At 47.0% G+C, this 18,993-nt stretch overlaps 1 protein-coding gene across 34 annotated transcripts in view; it reads right to left on the bottom strand.

Annotated features, from left to right (window-relative positions):
- LOC118965239 (microtubule-associated protein tau) overlaps window positions 1-18,993 on the bottom strand; it is a 106,653-nt gene that overhangs the window by 30,335 nt on the left and 57,325 nt on the right. For 18 of the 34 annotated variants that reach the window (XM_090239700.1, XM_090239684.1, XM_090239689.1 and 15 more), the window contains 2 exons: window positions 5,920-6,076; window positions 3,289-3,363 (listed from right to left, as the gene is read on the bottom strand). In XM_090239700.1, the coding sequence (XP_090095826.1) occupies window positions 3,289-3,363; window positions 5,920-6,064 (220 nt within the window). In that variant the 5' untranslated portion in view covers window positions 6,065-6,076. Of the gene's footprint in view, window positions 1-3,288; window positions 3,364-5,111; window positions 5,214-5,919; window positions 6,077-18,993 lie in introns of all 34 variants that reach the window. The other 16 variants (XM_090239677.1, XM_090239678.1, XM_090239699.1 and 13 more) reach the window with 1 other exon arrangement.

Genomic DNA, 18,993 nt, shown 5'->3' with positions numbered 1-18,993 from the left:
TGTAGTAATCTGTAGAATATGTAGTAATCTGTAGAATATGTAGTAATCTGTAGAATATGTAGTAATCTGTAGAATATGTAGTAATCTGTAGAATATGTAGTAATCTGCAGAATATGTAGTAATCTGCAGAATATGTAGTAATCTGTAGAATATGTAGTAATCTGTAGAATATGTAGTAATCTGTAGAATATGTAGTAATCTGTAGAATATGTAGTAATCTGTAGAATATGTAGTAATCTGTAGAATATGTAGTAATCTGTAGAATATGTAGTAATCTGTAGAATATGTAGTAATCTGTAGAATATGTAGTAATCTGTAGAATATGTAGTAATCTGTAGAATATGTAGTAATCTGTAGAATATGTAGTAATCTGCAGAATATGTAGTAATCTGTAGAATATGTAGGATAGAATAGTATATGTACAGCAATAGTTGAATAAAATGGCCTTGACTAGAATACAATATGTCCATATGAAATGGGTGAAACAGTATGTAAACATTATTAAAGTGACCAGTGTTCCATTATTAAAGTGACTAGTGTTCCATTATTAAAGTGACCAGTGTTCCATTATTAAAGTGACTAGTGTTCCATTATTAAAGTGACTAGTGTTCCATTATTAAAGTGACCAGTGTTCCATTATTAAAGTGACCAGTGTTCCATTATTAAAGTGACCAGTGTTCCATTATTAAAGTGACCAGTGTTCCATTATTAAAGTGACCAGTGTTCCATTATTAAAGTGACCAGTGTTCCATTATTAAAGTGACCAGTGTTCCATTATTAAAGTGACCAGTGTTCCATTATTAAAGTGACCAGTGTTCCATTATTAAAGTGACTAGTGTTCCATTATTAAAGTGACCAATGTGATATATAGACATTATGGACAGTTTGTGAGTAGAATATGTAGTAATCTGTAGAATATGTAGGATAGAATAGTATATGTACAGCAATAGTTGAATAAAATGGCCTTGACTAGAATACAATATGTCCATATGAAATGGGTGAAACAGTATGTAAACATTATTAAAGTGACTAGTGTTCCATTATTAAAGTGACTAGTGTTCCATTATTAAAGTGACCAGTGTTCCATTATTAAAGTGACCAGTGTTCCATTATTAAAGTGACTAGTGTTCCATTATTAAAGTGACCAATGTGATATATAGACATTATGGACAGTTTGTGAGTAGAATATGTAGTAATCTGTAGAATATGTAGGATAGAATAGTATATGTACAGCAATAGTTGAATAAAATGGCCTTGACTAGAATACAATATGTCCATATGAAATGGGTGAAACAGTATGTAAACATTATTAAAGTGACCAGTGTTCCATTATTAAAGTGACCAGTGTTCCATTATTAAAGTGACCAGTGTTCCATTATTAAAGTGACCAGTGTTCCATTATTAAAGTGACCAGTGTTCCATTATTAAAGTGACCAATGTGATATATAGACATTATGGACAGTATGTGAGTAGAATATGTAGTAATCTGTAGAATATGTAGGATAGAATAGTATATGTACAGCAATAGTTGAATAAAATGGCCTTGACTAGAATACAATATGTCCATATGAAATGGGTGAAACAGTATGTAAACATTATTAAAGTGACCAGTGTTCCATTATTAAAGTGACCATTGTTCCATTATTAAAGTGACCAGTGTTCCATTATTAAAGTGACCAGTGTTCCATTATTAAAGTGACCAGTGTTCCATTATTAAAGTGACCAGTGTTCCATTATTAAAGTGACTAGTGTTCCATTATTAAAGTGACCAGTGTTCCATTATTAAAGTGACCAATGTGATATATAGACATTATGGACAGTTTGTGAGTAGAATATGTAGTAATCTGTAGAATATGTAGGATAGAATAGTATATGTACAGCAATAGTTGAATAAAATGGCCTTGACTAGAATACAATATGTCCATATGAAATGGGTGAAACAGTATGTAAACATTATTAAAGTGACCAGTGTTCCATTATTAAAGTGACTAGTGTTCCATTATTAAAGTGACCAGTGTTCCATTATTAAAGTGACCAGTGTTCCATTATTAAAGTGACTAGTGTTCCATTATTAAAGTGACCAGTGTTCCATTATTAAAGTGACCAGTGTTCCATTATTAAAGTGACCAGTGTTCCATTATTAAAGTGACCAGTGTTCCATTATTAAAGTGACCAGTGTTCCATTATTAAAGTGACCAGTGTTCCATTATTAAAGTGACCAGTGTTCCATTATTAAAGTGACCAATGTGATATATAGACATTATGGACAGTATGTGAGTAGAATATGTAGTAATCTGTAGAATATGTAGGATAGAATAGTATATGTACAGCAATAGTTGAATAAAATGGCCTTGACTAGAATACAATATGTCCATATGAAATGGGTGAAACAGTATGTAAACATTATTAAAGTGACCAGTGTTCCATTATTAAAGTGACCAGTGTTCCATTATTAAAGTGACTAGTGTTCCATTATTAAAGTGACCAGTGTTCCATTATTAAAGTGACCAGTGTTCCATTATTAAAGTGACCAGTGTTCCATAATTAAAGTGACTAGTGTTCCATTATTAAAGTGACCAGTGTTCCATTATTAAAGTGACCAGTGTTCCATAATTAAAGTGACCAGTGTTCCATTATTAAAGTGACCAGTGTTCCATAATTAAAGTGACCAGTGTTCCATTATTAAAGTGACCAGTGTTCCATTATTAAAGTGACCAGTGTTCCATTATTAAAGTGACCAGTGTTCCATTATTAAAGTGACCAGTGTTCCATTATTAAAGTGACCAGTGTTCCATAATTAAAGTGACTAGTGTTCCATTATTAAAGTGACCAGTGTTCCATAATTAAAGTGACTAGTGTTCCATTATTAAAGTGACCAGTGTTCCATTATTAAAGTGACCAGTGCAGGGTTGAGTCACCGGGTAGTAGCCGGCTAGTGACAAGCAAAACACAGACACAAAGACAGGGAAACCAGTACCAGTTGACCCATGCAAAGGAAAGACATGGCTGAGATAAATAAAGAAGGGAAGAAAGAGGAAGGAGTAGAAGAGCCGGTCCCATCATGCATCATCAACACCCAGACGAAGGTAAGGTGTGTGAGTGTGTTACCTCCCAACTGATATACACCTATCACTCCTGTCACGCACACACACACTCATCCTCTCACCCTGTCTCAAGAGTGTGTGTGTGTGTGTGTGTGTGTGTGTGTGTGTGTGTGTGTGTGTGTGTGTGTGTGTGTGTGTGTGTGCTTGCGTGTTTGTGCACGTGGACAAGCCTCTGTGTGCATACTTTGCTCCATGGGTCCGATCTGCTCTGCCGACGGAGAGGGGGGAGGGGAGGGTGGCAGGTTGGCAGAGTCCTCCACTGTGAAGGGAAAGAGACAGACAATATGTTGTCCTCACTGGTAAGTCAAGGCAATTGTTGTCAGTAAGTATGCATGGCATAGTCACATGACCTGTAACATCACCCTAATGAAATGTGTTTAAAGCCACAGTCTGGGATTAGAAAACAGAACAAAATGGTGCCACATTTGTTCTGGTACCACATCTGAGGGATTAGGACAGGGAAGTGGAACCCCTCTGAAATGGGATGTGTAGATGGATGTACCAAACCCAGACATCTGAGGGATTAGGACAGGGAAGTGGAACCCCTCTGAAATGGGATGTGTAGATGGATGTACCAAACCCAGACATCTGAGGGATTAGGACAGGGAAGTGGAACCCCTCTGAAATGGGATGTGTAGATGGATGTACCAAACCCAGACATCTGAGGGATTAGGACAGGGAAGTGGAACCCCTCTGAAATGGGATGTGTAGATGGATGTACCAAACCCAGACATCTGAGGGATTAGGACAGGGAAGTGGAACCCCTCTGAAATGGGATGTGTAGATGGATGTACCAAACCCAGACATCTGAGGGATTAGGACAGGGAAGTGGAACCCCTCTGAAATGGGATGTGTAGATGGATGTACCAAACCCAGACATCTGAGGGATTAGGACAGGGAAGTGGAACCCCTCTGAAATGGGATGTGTAGATGGATGTACCAAACCCAGACATCTGAGGGATTAGGACAGGGAAGTGGAACCCCTCTGAAATGGGATGTGTAGATGGATGTACCAAACCCAGACATCTGAGGGATTAGGACAGGGAAGTGGAACCCCTCTGAAATGGGATGTGTAGATGGATGTACCAAACCCAGACATCTGAGGGATTAGGACAGGGAAGTGGAACCCCTCTGAAACGGAATGTGTAGATGGATGTACCAAACCCAGACATCTGAGGGATTAGGACAGGGAAGTGGAACCCCTCTGAAATGGGATGTGTAGATGGATGTACCAAACCCAGACATCTGAGGGATTAGGACAGGGAAGTGGAACCCCTCTGAAACGGAATGTGTAGATGGATGTACCAAACCCAGACATCTGAGGGATTAGGACAGGGAAGTGGAACCCCTCTGAAATGGGATGTGTAGATGGATGTACCAAACCCAGACATCTGAGGGATTAGGACAGGGAAGTGGAACCCCTCTGAAATGGGATGTGTAGATGGATGTACCAAACCCAGACATCTGAGGGATTAGGACAGGGAAGTGGAACCCCTCTGAAATGGGAAGTGTAGATGGATGTACCAAACCCAGACATCTGAGGGATTAGGACAGGGAAGTGGAACCCCTCTGAAATGGGATGTGTAGATGGATGTACCAAACCCAGACATCTGAGGGATTAGGACAGGGAAGTGGAACCCCTCTGAAATGGGATGTGTAGATGGACGTACCAAACCCAGACTGTAGCTTTAACAAGCGGCAGAGAGCACCGGCACAACGTCAGTCACAGCTAAAGACGATCCTAACAGCCAAACGGCACCAACAGCACAATGATGATGTAATGGTACAGCCAGGGAAAGAGGCTTGACAGACACTTTATCTTTCCCTGCAGTATGTCCCATGCCACTCATGGGGGCCAGCGGACGTTGGCTACTGTAGCCTGGTATGAGGCTATCAGTGTGATAGTAGTGCGTCATACCCTTTTCACACTTATCTTTCCACCCTGACACGGCTCTGCTCAGTAGTGTGAAACAAGGTATTGTAGGGAACTCTGTCACTAAGGCCTACCTGAGGACAGTCTCCTAGTAGAGTCCTGCTTGTCCTGCTCCTGCTTGAGCACTGCCACCGCCTCTGCTGTCACCTTCTCAACTATACGGGCTGACACTTGCTCTGCACGCGGACACACACACACACACACACACACACACGTATAGAAACGCAGACACGCATACATATACAAGCAGAATTGCAGACACAGACACACATACACACAGCCAGACACGCAGACAAACAAACATTGAGACACATGCACAAGCACACAAACACCTACTCTAACCTCTGTCACTGAATGACTTCATACGTCACTGAAGAACGCCATCTTATTTAACGATGTCCATGTCCCTAAAAGGTGCCCTAGGCCGACTGAAGCACCTTAGGCTCAGTTAATTACTATAGTGGTGGAAACCTTAGGAGGTCCCTATAGAGTGGTTAGTCACTTGGACCATGCCAGTGTACTACTCTGTTACAGTAAACTCAACCTGAAGGACCATGCCAGTGTACTACTCTGTTACAGTAAACTCAACCTGAAGGACCATGCCAGTGTACTACTCTGTTACAGTAAACTCAACCTGAAGGACAAAACCAGGCCTTTACACAGTCTCATCCTTCCTTATCAGCAAGTCGTATTGTAATCGTAGAATCAGCCTACTATACATGTCTACAGGTAAACCACCAACTCCAACGAGGTCCCTAAAACCCTGTAGGGATACAGCTCCAGCTATTTCCCTCAGGAGCTCAAGGAAACCTCAACGAGGCTGCCTGGTAACACCCACCGCTTCAGTTAACATGTGGCTATACCCCCCCAGCGCTCTCTCACCTGCTGTGGCAGCGTGTCCTCCGTGATAGCCGTTCTCTCTGTAAGAGGAGAAGCCGTTCTCTCCGTGGCCAGCGAGGGCAGCTGACTGGTCCTGGGCTCCGTTAGTGGGAGGGCCCGACACCTCGGGCTGCCGACTGTCTGCCATGACAACTAGACACTGGCGAGGAAAGAGAGGGGGGAAGGAGTGAGGGGAGAGAGAGAGAGGGGGGGAGAGAGAGAGAGGGGGGAGGGAGTGAGGGGAGAGAGAGGGGGGAAGGAGTGAGGGGAGAGAGAGAGAGGGGGGAAGGAGTGAGGGGAGAGAGAGAGAGGGGGGAAGGAGTGAGAGGAGAGAGAGAGAGAGAGGGGGGAGGGAGTGAGGGGAGAGAGAGAGAGGGGGGAGGGAGTGAGGGGAGAGAGAGAGAGGGGGGAAGGAGTGAGGGGAGAGAGAGAGAGGGGGGAGGGAGTGAGGGGAGAGAGAGAAAGGGGGGAGGGAGTGAGGGGAGAGAGAGAGAGGGGGGAAGGAGTGAGGGGAGAGAGAGAGGGGGGGAGGGAGTGAAGGGGGGGAGAGAGAGGGGGGAGGGAGTGAGGGGAGAGAGAGAGAGGGGGGAAGGAGTGAGGGGAGAGAGAGGGGGGGAGGGAGTGAGGGGAGAGAGAGAGAGGGGGGGAGAGGGGGGAAGGAGTGAGGGGAGAGAGGGGGGAGGAGAGGAGGGAAGGAGTGAGGGGAGAGAGAGGGGGGGAGAGGGGGGAAGGAGTGAGGGGAGAGAGAGAGAGGGGGAGGGAGTGAGGGGAGAGAGAGAGAGGGGGGAGGGAGTGAGGCGAGAGAGAGAGAGGAGGGAGGGAGTGAGGGGAGAGAGAGAGAGGGGGGAAGGAGTGAGGGGAGAGAGAGAGAGGGGGGAGGGAGTGAGGGGAGAGAGAGAGGGGGGGAGAGGGGGGAAGGAGTGAGGGGAGAGAGAGGGGGGAGAGGGGGGAAGGAGTGAGGGGAGAGAGGGGGGGAGGGGGGAAGGAGTGAGGGGAGAGAGAGAGGGGGGGAGAGGAAGAGGAAGAGGGGGGTGAGAGATAGGGGGTAGCGGTAGAGAGAGAGGAAGAATGAGGAGAAACAGAGAGAGACAGAGAGAGAGAGAAAGGGACAGAGAAAGAGGGATGGAGAGAGATAGGAAGTGAGAGAGAGAGAAAGAGAGAGTGAGAGAGAGAGAGAAAGAGAGAGAAAGAGGGACAGAAAAAGAGAGAGATAAAGAGAGAGAGAGATAAAGAGAGAGAGAGAGAGAACGAGAGAGAGAGAGAGAGAGAGAGAGAGAGAGAGAGAGAGAGAGAGAGAGAGAGAGAGAGAGAGAGAGAGCATATAAGAGGTTAAAGCGATAAAAAGACTGGCAGTTCAAATCAATCAGTAAATGACAATGCAGTATTGCACAACCCCCACACCAAGCCTCTATCAGGCACAAAGGGACACTTCCTAGTGTCCTCAGTATAGAATCTGCCTGGCACATACTTGGCATACCTAGGGCCTAAGGCAGGGGTAGGCAACAGGAAAGGGTCTGGAAATCTGTCACTATATCGAGGTATGGCACCAGTTTGAGCTTAACCAGCACGTAGACTATATGGCTTTGTCTCTGCTCAACATCCCACATCCCACTGGGTGAGACAGGGACAGAGGCCTGTGAGAAAGGGAGGAGGTTGGTGGCACCTTAATAGGGGAGGACAGACTTGTGGTAATGGCTGGAACGAAATGAGTGGAATGGTATCAAACATGGTTTCTATGTGTTTGATACCATTCCATTCGCCCCATTCCAGCCATTATTATGAGCCGTCCTCCCCTCAGTAGCCTCCACAGGGAAAGGGAAGGGGGTTATGTTCAGGAAGGGGGTTATGTTTGAGGAAGGGGGTTATGTTTGAGGAAGGGGGTTATGTTTGAGGAAGGGGGTTATGTTTGAGGAAGGGGGTTATGTTCAGGAAGGGGGATATGTTTGAGGAAGGTGGTTATGTTCAGGAAGGGGTTATGTTTGAGGAAGGGGGTTATGTTTGAGGAAGGGGGTTATGTTCAGGAAGGGGTTATGTTTGAGGAAGGGGGTTATGTTTGAGGAAGGGGGTTATGTTTGAGGAAGGGGGTTATGTTCAGGAAGGGGGTTATGTTTGAGGAAGGGGGTTATGTTTGAGGAAGGAGGTTATGTTTGAGGAAGGAGGTTATGTTTGAGGAAGGGGATATGTTTGAGGAAGGGGGTTATGTTTGAGGAAGGGGGTTATGTTTGAGGAAGGGGGTTATGTTTGAGGAAGGGGGTTATGTTCAGGAAGGGGGTTATGTTTGAGGAAGGGGGTTATGTTTGAGGAAGGGGGTTATGTTTGAGGAAGGGGGTTATGTTTGAGGAAGGGGGTTATGTTCAGGAAGGGGGATATGTTTGAGGAAGGAGGTTATGTTCAGGAAGGGGTTATGTTTGAGGAAGGGGGTTATGTTTGAGGAAGGGGGTTATGTTCAGGAAGGGGTTATGTTTGAGGAAGGGGGTTATGTTTGAGGAAGGGGGTTATGTTTGAGGAAGGGGGTTATGTTCAGGAAGGGGGTTATGTTTGAGGAAGGGGGTTATGTTTGAGGAAGGAGGTTATGTTTGAGGAAGGAGGTTATGTTTGAGGAAGGGGATATGTTTGAGGAAGGGGGTTATGTTTGAGGAAGGGGGTTATGTTTGAGGAAGGGGGTTATGTTTGAGGAAGGGGGTTATGTCTGAGGAAGGGGGTTATGTTTGAGGAAGGGGGTTATGTTTGAGGAAGGGGGTTATGTTTGAGAAAGGGGGTTATGTCTGAGGAAGGGGGTTATGTTTGAGGAAGGGGGTTATGTTTGAGGAAGGGGGTTATGTTTGAGGAAGGGGGTTATGTTTGAGGAAGGGGGTTATGTTCAGGAAGGGGGTTATGTTTGAGGAAGGGGGTTATGTTTGAGGAAGGGGGTTATGTTCAGGAAGGGGGATATGTTTGAGGAAGGAGGTTATGTTCAGGAAGGGGTTATGTTTGAGGAAGGGGGTTATGTTTGAGGAAGGGGGTTATGTTTGAGGAAGGGGGTTATGTTTGAGGAAGGGGGTTATGTTTGAGGAAGGGGGTTATGTTCAGGAAGGGGGTTATGTTTGAGGAAGGGGGTTATGTTTGAGGAAGGAGGTTATGTTTGAGGAAGGAGGTTATGTTTGAGGAAGGGGGATATGTTTGAGGAAGGGGGTTATGTTTGAGGAAGGGGGTTATGTTTGAGGAAGGAGGTTATGTTTGAGGAAGGGGGTTATGTTTGAGGAAGGGGGTTATGTTTGAGGAAGGGGGTTATGTGGAAGGGGGTTATGTTTGAGGAAGGGGGTTATGTTGGAGGAAGGGGGTTATGTTTGAGGAAGGGGGTTATGTTTGAGGAAGGGGGTTATGTTTGAGGAAGGGGGTTATGTTTGAGGAAGGGGGTTATGTTTGAGGAAGGGGGTTATGTAGGGTGAATGAAGGGGACATCCAGAGGAGGACTAGTATAGAAGGACTAGCTAGACCCATCCTCATAAGGCTGTGTGGAACATGGACCACCTGTCTCACTCTCAACCCTAACATGCTCAAATCAACAACAAGAACAAGGGCTACAGTCTGATTCTCTGCCCTCCTCCTCATGTCTGCTCTTGTACAATTCCCCTCGAGGATCTAAAAGGAAGGGACTGTTGTGAGGTAAACGGGTAAAACTACCTCAAGCCATGTTTGCACCAATCCAATGCCTTTAAATGCATAAGGGGGAGTGAAGAAATGCGTACTTCTGGAGAAGGGTAGAGGAATGGGAAGGCAGACAAGGATTTATTTCAGTCACTCAGTATTGTAAATAACAAACACATTAACTGGGCTCTGCAGCTTTTACAATTCAATTGGGAGTTTAAAGAGAAACAGATTTGATTTGTCTCGTGCCCTCTCGCCTTAGCAGGTAAGAATCATGCATATTATGATACAGTGGAGAGACCAAAATGAGAAGAGTAAACACACACACACACACAGACACCCTAAGGAGACGGTTACCATGGTAACAGGCCCTACAAGTCAGCTGGGATCCCACAGATGGCCCAGACAGGCTTCTAAGTACATACATACACACACACACACACACACACACAAACGCATGTGCACGACATGCACACCTCGCCCATCTGCACATGGCAGGGAAACCACAGCTCTCATTATCTGTGATTCCCCACATCATCAGATGTAGTCAACCCTCAGTCAGAGAACAGACCAGATGTAGTCAACCCTCAGTCGGAGAACAGACCAGATGTAGTCAACCCTCAGTCAGAGAACAGACCAGATGTAGTCAACCCTCAGTCAGAGAACAGACCAGATGTAGTCAACCCTCAGCCAGAGAACAGACCAGATGTAGTCAACCCTCAGTCAGAGAACAGACCAGATGTAGTCAACCCTCAGTCAGAGAACAGACCAGATGTAGTCAACCCTCAGTCAGAGAACAGACCAGATGTAGTCAACCCTCAGTCAGAGAACAGACCAGATGTAGTCAACCCTCAGTCAGAGAACAGACCAGATGTAGTCAACCCTCAGCCAGAGAACAGACCAGATGTAGTCAACCCTCAGTCAGAGAACAGATCAGATGTAGTCAACCCTCAGTCAGAGAACAGACCAGATGTAGTCAACCCTCAGTCAGAGAACAGACCAGATGTAGTCAACCCTCAGTCAGAGAACAGACCAGATGTAGTCAACCCTCAGCCAGAGAACAGACCAGATGTAGTCAACCCTCAGCCAGAGAACAGACCAGATGTAGTCAACCCTCAGTCAGAGAACAGACCAGATGTAGTCAACCCTCAGTCAGAGAACAGATCAGATGTAGTCAACCCTCAGTCAGGGAACAGACCAGATGTAGTCAACCCTCAGTCAGAGAACAGACCAGATGTAGTCAACCCTCAGTCAGGGAACAGACCAGATGTAGTCAACCCTCAGTCAGAGAACAGACCAGATGTAGTCAACCCTCAGCCAGAGAACAGACCAGATGTAGTCAACCCTCAGTCAGAGAACAGATCAGATGTAGTCAACCCTCAGTCAGAGAACAGATCAGATGTAGTCAACCCTCAGTCGGAGAACAGACCAGATGTAGTCAACCCTCAGTCAGAGAACAGACCAGATGTAGTCAACCCTCAGTCAGGGAACAGACCAGATGTAGTCAACCCTCAGTCAGAGAACAGACCAGATGTAGTCAACCCTCAGTCAGAGAACAGACCAGATGTACTCAACCCTCAGTCGGAGAACAGACCAGATGTAGTCAACCCTCAGTCAGGGAACAGACCAGATGTAGTCAACCCTCAGTCAGGGAACAGACCAGATGTAGTCAACCCTCAGTCAGAGAACAGACCAGATGTAGTCGACCCTCAGTCAGGGAACAGACAAGACGTAGTCAACCCTCAGTCAGAGAATAGACCAGATGTAGTCAACCCTCAGTCAGGGAACAGACCAGATGTAGTCAACCCTCAGTCGGAGAACAGACCAGATGTAGTCAACCCTCAGTCAGAGAACAGACCAGATGTAGTCAACCCTCAGTCGGAGAACAGACCAGATGTAGTCAACCCTCAGTCGGAGAACAGACCAGATGTAGTCAACCCTCAGTCAGGGAACAGACCAGATGTAGTCAACCCTCAGTCAGAGAACAGACCAGATGTAGTCAACCCTCAGTCAGGGAACAGACCAGATGTAGTCAACCCTCAGTCAGGGAACAGACCAGATGTAGTCAACCCTCAGTCAGAGAACAGACCAGATGTAGTCAACCCTCAGTCAGGGAACAGACCAGATGTAGTCAACCCTCAGTCAGGGAACAGACCAGATGTAGTCAACCCTCAGTCAGAGAACAGACCAGATGTAGTCAACCCTCAGTCAGGGAGCAGACCAGATGTAGTCAACCCTCAGTCAGGGAACAGACCAGATGTAGTCAACCCTCAGTCAGAGAACAGACCAGACGTAGTCAACCCTCAGTCAGAGAACAGACCAGATGTAGTCAACCCTCAGTCAGAGAACAGACCAGATGTAGTCAACCCTCAGTCAGGGAGCAGACCAGATGTAGTCAACCCTCAGTCAGGGAACAGACCAGATGTAGTCAACCCTCAGTCAGAGAACAGACCAGATGTAGTCAACCCTCAGTCAGGGAGCAGACCAGATGTAGTCAACCCTCAGTCAGGGAACAGACCAGATGTAGTCAACCCTCAGTCAGAGAACAGACCAGATGTAGTCAACCCTCAGTCAGAGAACAGACCAGATGTAGTCAACCCTCAGTCGGAGAACAGACCAGATGTAGTCAACCCTCAGTCAGAGAACAGACCAGATGTAGTCAACCCTCAGTCAGAGAACAGACCAGATGTAGTCAACCCTCAGTCAGGGAACAGACAAGACGTAGTCAACCCTCAGTCAGGGAACAGACCAGATGTAGTCAACCCTCAGTCAGAGAACAGACCAGATGTAGTCAACCCTCAGTCAGGGAACAGACCAGATGTAGTCAACCCTCAGTCAGAGAACAGACCAGATGTAGTCAACCCTCAGTCAGAGAACAGACCAGATGTAGTCAACCCTCAGTCAGGGAACAGACCAGATGTAGTCAACCCTCAGTCAGAGAACAGACCAGATGTAGTCAACCCTCAGTCAGAGAACAGACCAGATGTAGTCAACCCTCAGTCAGAGAACAGACCAGATGTAGTCAACCCTCAGTCAGAGAACAGACCAGATGTAGTCAACCCTCAGTCAGAGAACAGACCAGATGTAGTCAACCCTCAGTCAGAGAACAGACCAGACGTAGTCAATCCTCAGTCAGGGAACAGACCAGATGTAGTCAACCCTCAGTCAGAGAACAGACCAGATGTAGTCAACCCTCAGTCAGAGAACAGACCAGATGTAGTCAACCCTCAGTCAGAGAACAGACCAGATGTAGTCAACCCTCAGTCAGAGAACAGACCAGATGTAGTCAACCCTCAGTCAGGGAACAGACCAGATGTAGTCAACCCTCAGTCAGGGAACAGACCAGATGTAGTCAACCCTCAGTCAGGGAACAGACCAGATGTAGTCAACCCTCAGTCAGAGAACAGACCAGATGTAGTCAACCCTCAGTCAGAGAACAGATCAGATGTAGTCAACCCTCAGTCAGAGAACAGACCAGATGTAGTCAACCCTCAGTCAGAGAACAGACCAGATGTAGTCAACCCTCAGTCAGGGAACAGACCAGATGTAGTCAACCCTCAGTCAGAGAACAGACCAGATGTAGTCAACCCTCAGTCAGAGAACAGACCAGATGTAGTCAACCCTCAGTCAGGGAACAGACCAGATGTAGTCAACCCTCAGTCAGAGAACAGACAAGACGTAGTCAACCCTCAGTCAGAGAACAGACCAGATGTAGTCAACCCTCAGTCAGAGAACAGACCAGATGTAGTCAACCCTCAGTCAGAGAACAGACAAGACGTAGTCAACCCTCAGTCAGAGAACAGACCAGACGTAGTCAACCCTCAGTCAGAGAACAGACCAGATGTAGTCAACCCTCAGTCAGGGAACAGACAAGACGTAGTCAACCCTCAGTCAGAAAACAGACCAGATGTAGTCAACCCTCAGTCAGGGAACAGACCAGATGTAGTCAACCCTCAGTCAGAGAACAGACCAGATGTAGTCAACCCTCAGTCAGAGAACAGACCAGATGTAGTCAACCCTCAGTCGGAGAACAGACCAGATGTAGTCAACCCTCAGTCAGAGAACAGACCAGATGTAGTCAACCCTCAGTCAGAGAACAGACCAGATGTAGTCAACCCTCAGTCGGAGAACAGACCAGATGTAGTCAACCCTCAGTCAGGGAACAGACCAGATGTAGTCAACCCTCAGTCAGAGAACAGACCAGATGTAGTCAACCCTCAGTCAGGGAACAGACCAGATGTAGTCAACCCTCAGTCAGGGAACAGACCAGATGTAGTCAACCCTCAGTCAGAGAACAGACCAGATGTAGTCAACCCTCAGTCAGGGAACAGACCAGATGTAGTCAACCCTCAGTCAGGGAACAGACCAGATGTAGTCAACCCTCAGTCAGAGAACAGACCAGATGTAGTCAACCCTCAGTCAGGGAGCAGACCAGATGTAGTCAACCCTCAGTCAGGGAACAGACCAGATGTAGTCAACCCTCAGTCAGAGAACAGACCAGATGTAGTCAACCCTCAGTCAGAGAACAGACCAGATGTAGTCAACCCTCAGTCAGAGAACAGACCAGATGTAGTCAACCCTCAGTCAGGGAGCAGACCAGATGTAGTCAACCCTCAGTCAGGGAACAGACCAGATGTAGTCAACCCTCAGTCAGAGAACAGACCAGATGTAGTCAACCCTCAGTCAGGGAGCAGACCAGATGTAGTCAACCCTCAGTCAGGGAACAGACCAGATGTAGTCAACCCTCAGTCAGAGAACAGACCAGATGTAGTCAACCCTCAGTCAGAGAACAGACCAGATGTAGTCAACCCTCAGTCGGAGAACAGACCAGATGTAGTCAACCCTCAGTCAGAGAACAGACCAGATGTAGTCAACCCTCAGTCAGAGAACAGACCAGATGTAGTCAACCCTCAGTCAGGGAACAGACCAGATGTAGTCAACCCTCAGTCAGAGAACAGACCAGATGTAGTCAACCCTCAGTCAGAGAACAGACCAGATGTAGTCAACCCTCAGTCAGAGAACAGACCAGATGTAGTCAACCCTCAGTCAGGGAGCAGACCAGATGTAGTCAACCCTCAGTCAGAGAACAGACCAGATGTAGTCAACCCTCAGTCAGAGAACAGACCAGATGTAGTCAACCCTCAGTCGGAGAACAGGCCAGATGTAGTCAACCCTCAGTCGGAGAACAGACCAGATGTAGTCAACCCTCAGTCGGAGAACAGACCAGATGTAGTCAACCCTCAGTCAGGGAACAGACCAGATGTAGTCAACCCTCAGTCAGGGAACAGACCAGATGTAGTCAACCCTCAGTCAGAGAACAGACCAGATGTAGTCAACCCTCAGTCAGAGAACAGACCAGATGTAGTCAACCCTCAGTCAGGGATTGCGGGAGACACAGACGTCGGTATTTCCTCTTAGGAATCGGGCAAAGAAAGTTATACTTTCTAATGTGCCACCATTCGTTAGAGATTAAGTGTTGGAGGGAGAGTTATCTTGTCATGGTCAACTTGTATCTACAATAAAAAAAAAAGGTTATTTCTGGATGCAAATCTCCTTTGTTGAAACATGTCGTGTCTCATAGGAGACAAGTGCACATGATTTTAAAGAAGGATACTGACCAACTGAATTTAGCGTTTAGTTTTAAGATTGACGGATTTGATTGTGTTCTACACTTCTTCTGAATCAATGAAATGCTTTGGCTGTGGAAGAGAGGGGCATTTGGTACGTTGTTGTCCTGAGAACCAGCGCGCTGAGCCGGCGGGGGTGCAGGTAATGCACCACCGAGAAGGGATGAACATGAGACTGAGACCGGGGTCGCTGAGTCGGTGCTGGAAAATGAAAGTGGAATTCAAGAGGAGATTGAAACAATGGAAAATTAAGCAGCTGTGTTTAAAGTACCGATGATTAAGAGGAAGAATTTAAGGGGTGATGAAGGTTCTAATTCTAAGAGGAAGGTAGAGATTGATAAATCAGTTGAGGTTTGACAAGCCCTGAAATCGCTAGACTCAAGAAAGCTGTTACGAGAGTGACAAGTGATTTAAATTGTAAAGGAAATGAAAGAGTTCAGTCACAGCCTTAACTTTGTAAAGAGATCTGTTTTCTGTCTCGTTCTCTGTATTTGTTTTTCAGCCATGAGCAGTTTTAAGATTTGTTCTTAAAACGTAAATGGGGCGAGAGACGTATAGTCATAAAAGCTCAAAGAGTAGGGGTGTGGCTATCCTGTTCTCAAAAGGCTTTTGCCTTTGTCATATGAGGATGAAGAGGTAGTTGAGGGAAGGTTAAGTTAGGTATGAAAACATCACTATGTGTATATAAATGTATATGCCCCAGAAGTGGCAGAGACATCAAATACCATTGAGAAATGTAACACTAAGGATTATTTATTTATTGCTGTGGATTTTAACTGCACAGTCAGCGATTTAGACAGAAACCACAAAGAACCTCATTTAGCCTCAAGGACTTTTTAAAAACGCCTTATTGTAACACATAAACTGTGATATTTTGCGGAGCCAACATGGAGGCACGAGACAGTACACATGGGCCTAAGTGAGAGAGAACACAATCTCTCTGGGAGAGGTGGAGAGGTTTCTGGGAGAGGTGGAGAGGTTTCTGGGAGAGGTGGGAGAGGTGGAGAGATGGAGAGGTTTCTGGGAGAGGTGGAGAGGTTTCTGGGAGAGGTGGAGAGGTGGGAGAGGTGGAGAGGTTTCTGGGAGAGGTGGAGAGGTTTCTGGGAGAGGTGGAGAGGTTTCTGGGAGAGGTGGAGAGGTGGGAGAGGTGGAGAGATGGAGAGGTGGGAGAGGTGGAGAGATGGAGAGGTGGGAGAGGTGGAGAGATGGAGAGGTTTCTGGGAGAGGTGGAGAGGTGGAGAGGTGGGAGAGGTGGAGAGATGGAGAGGTTTCTGGGAGAGGTGGAGAGGTTTCTGGGAGAGGTGGAGAGGTGGAGAGATGGAGAGGTTTCTGGGAGAGGTGGAGAGGTTTCTGGGAGAGGTGGAGAGGTTTCTGGGAGAGGTGGAGAGGTGGGAGAGGTGGAGAGGTTTCTGGGAGAGTTGGAGAGATGGAGAGATTTCTGGGAGAGATGGAGAGGTGGAGAGGTTTCTGGGAGAGGTGGAGAGATGGAGAGATTTCTGGGAGAGGTAGAGAGGTGGAGAGGTGGAGAGGTTTCTGGGAGAGGTGGAGAGGTTTCTGGGAGAGATGGAGAGATGGAGAGATTTCTGGGAGAGGTAGAGAGGTGGAGAGGTGGAGAGGTTTCTGGGAGAGGTGGAGAGGTTTCTGGGAGAGGTGGAGAGATGGAGAGATTTCTGGGAGAGGTGGAGAGGTTTCTGTGAGAGATGGAGAGGAGAGGTGGAGGGGTGGAGAGGTTTCTGGGAGAGGTGGAGAGGTGGGCGAGGTGGAGGGGTGGATAGGTTTCTGGGAGAGGTGGAGAGGTGGAGAGGTGGAGGGGAGAGGTGGAGAGGTTTCTGGGAGAGATTGGAGAGGAGAGGTGGAGGGGTGGAGAGGTTTCTGGGAGAGGTGGAGGGGCGGAGAGGTTTCTGGGAGAGGTGGATAGGTTTCTGGGAGAGGTGGAGAGGTGGAGAGGTTTCTGGGAGAGGTGGAGAGGTTTCTGAGAGAGGTGGAGAGGTGGAGGGGAGAGCTGGAGGGGTGGAGATGTTTCTGGGAGAGGTGGCGAGGTTTCTGGGAGAGGTGGAGAGGTGGAGAGGTCTCTGGGAGAGGTGGAGAGGTTTCTGAGAGAGGTGGAGAGGTGGATAGGTTTCTGGGATAGGTGGAGAGGTTTCTGGGAGAGGTGGAGAGGTGGAGAGATGGAGAGGTGGAGAGATTTCTGGGAGAGGTGGAGAGGTGGATGGGAGAAGTGGAGCAGGGAGAGGTGGAGGGGAGAGGTGAAGGGGAGGTGGAGAGGTTTCTGGGAGTGGTGGAGAGGTTTCTGGGAGAGGTGGAGAGGTTTCTGGGAGAGGTGGAGAGGTGGAGAGGTTTCTGGGAGAGGTGGAAAGGTGGAGATGTTTCTGGGAGAGGTGGAGAGTTTTCTGGGCGAGTTGGAGAGGTTTCTGGGAGAGGTGGAGAGGTGGAGAGGTTTCTGGGAGAGGTGGAGAGGTGGAGAGGTGGAGACGTTTCTGGGAGAGGTGGAGAGGTTTCTGGGAGAGGTGGAGAGGTTTCTGGGAGAGGTGGAGCGGCGGAGAGGTTTCTGGGAGAGGTGGGGAGGCTTCTGGTAGAGGTGAAGAGGTTTCTGGGAGAGGTGGAGAGGTGGAGGGGTGGAGAGGTTTCTGGGAGAGGTGGAGGTCTCAAAAGGCCAATCCCTTCAACAGTGGTAGGATATAGGGAAAATCCAGATTCAAAAATGTTGTAATAAATACACGATGAATGTCACCAGAGATATCATGAGATCAAATTTTTGTTCTTTTTTTATTTTACCTTTATTTACTGTAACTAGGCAAGTCAGTTAAGAACAAATTCTTATTTTCAATGTTCAATGAATGCTTTAGAGTCTGAAATAGTGGAAATCCTGACGTTAGTTGAGCCCACAGGAGATCGAGGCCATGCTCAGGCCCTCAAGAGGAAAAAAGCCACATTGGCAGACCTGCTGGGTATCAGAGCACAGGGGGCATTGGTGAAACTGAGAAGTACGTTTCAGGGAATCTCTGAAATGGATGCCTAATCCAAATTTTTCTTTGGTTTAGAGAAAGATAATGGACAAAGCAGAATTATTAATTGCCTCAAATCAGCTGTTGGACAGGAGCTCACTAGCCCTAGTGAAATTAGAAAGAGGGCAGTAGAGTTATATGCTGAGCTCTACAAGTGGGAGGACAAAGAGGATATAACAGTGACACAACAGTTTCTTGATGGGCTCTCACAGGTGGCTGCAGAAGCTCAGGTTGAGCTTTAGCAACCATTGTCTTTGTAGAAGCTACACACTGCATTGGAAAATGGCATGGAAAATGGAAGGGCACTGGGCATTGATGGGCTTTAGTTTGACCGGAGGGTTACTACCGATAAACTGCAGATGGGCTGTCCTCCCTACTGCCAAAAAAGGGTGACCCTAGGGAGGTGAAGAACTGGAGGCCGGTGGCCTTAATGTACACTGATTATAAGATCCTGTCCAAGGCTTTGTCCAACAGGCTGAGGGAGGTGATGTGGCAAATCATACACACGGACCAGTCCTTCTGTGTTCCCGGCAGGCAGATAGAGGATAACATCTCTAGGGACGTCTCTAGGGCTATTGGGTTGAATGCTGGTCTAATTTCAATTGATCAGGTGAAGGAAATTTGACTGAGTTGAACATCAATACTTATGGCACACCTTTGAGGATTTTGGTTTCAGCTCTGGTTTTATTGCCATGATCAGGGTGATATATGGTGACATTGAAAGTGTATTGAAAAGTGTGTAGAGGTATTAGGCAGGGGTGTTTGTTGTCGGGAATGTTATATGTCATCGCTATAGAGCCACTACTAAATAGCATTAG

Source organism: Oncorhynchus mykiss, chromosome 7 (genome assembly GCF_057628025.1).
Source record: "Oncorhynchus mykiss isolate SJ-2025 chromosome 7, ASM5762802v1, whole genome shotgun sequence".
Classification (NCBI taxonomy): Eukaryota; Metazoa; Chordata; class Actinopteri; order Salmoniformes; family Salmonidae; genus Oncorhynchus; species Oncorhynchus mykiss.
Note: the sequence above shows the minus strand (reverse complement) of the source record. Positions and strands in the feature narration are given on the sequence as shown.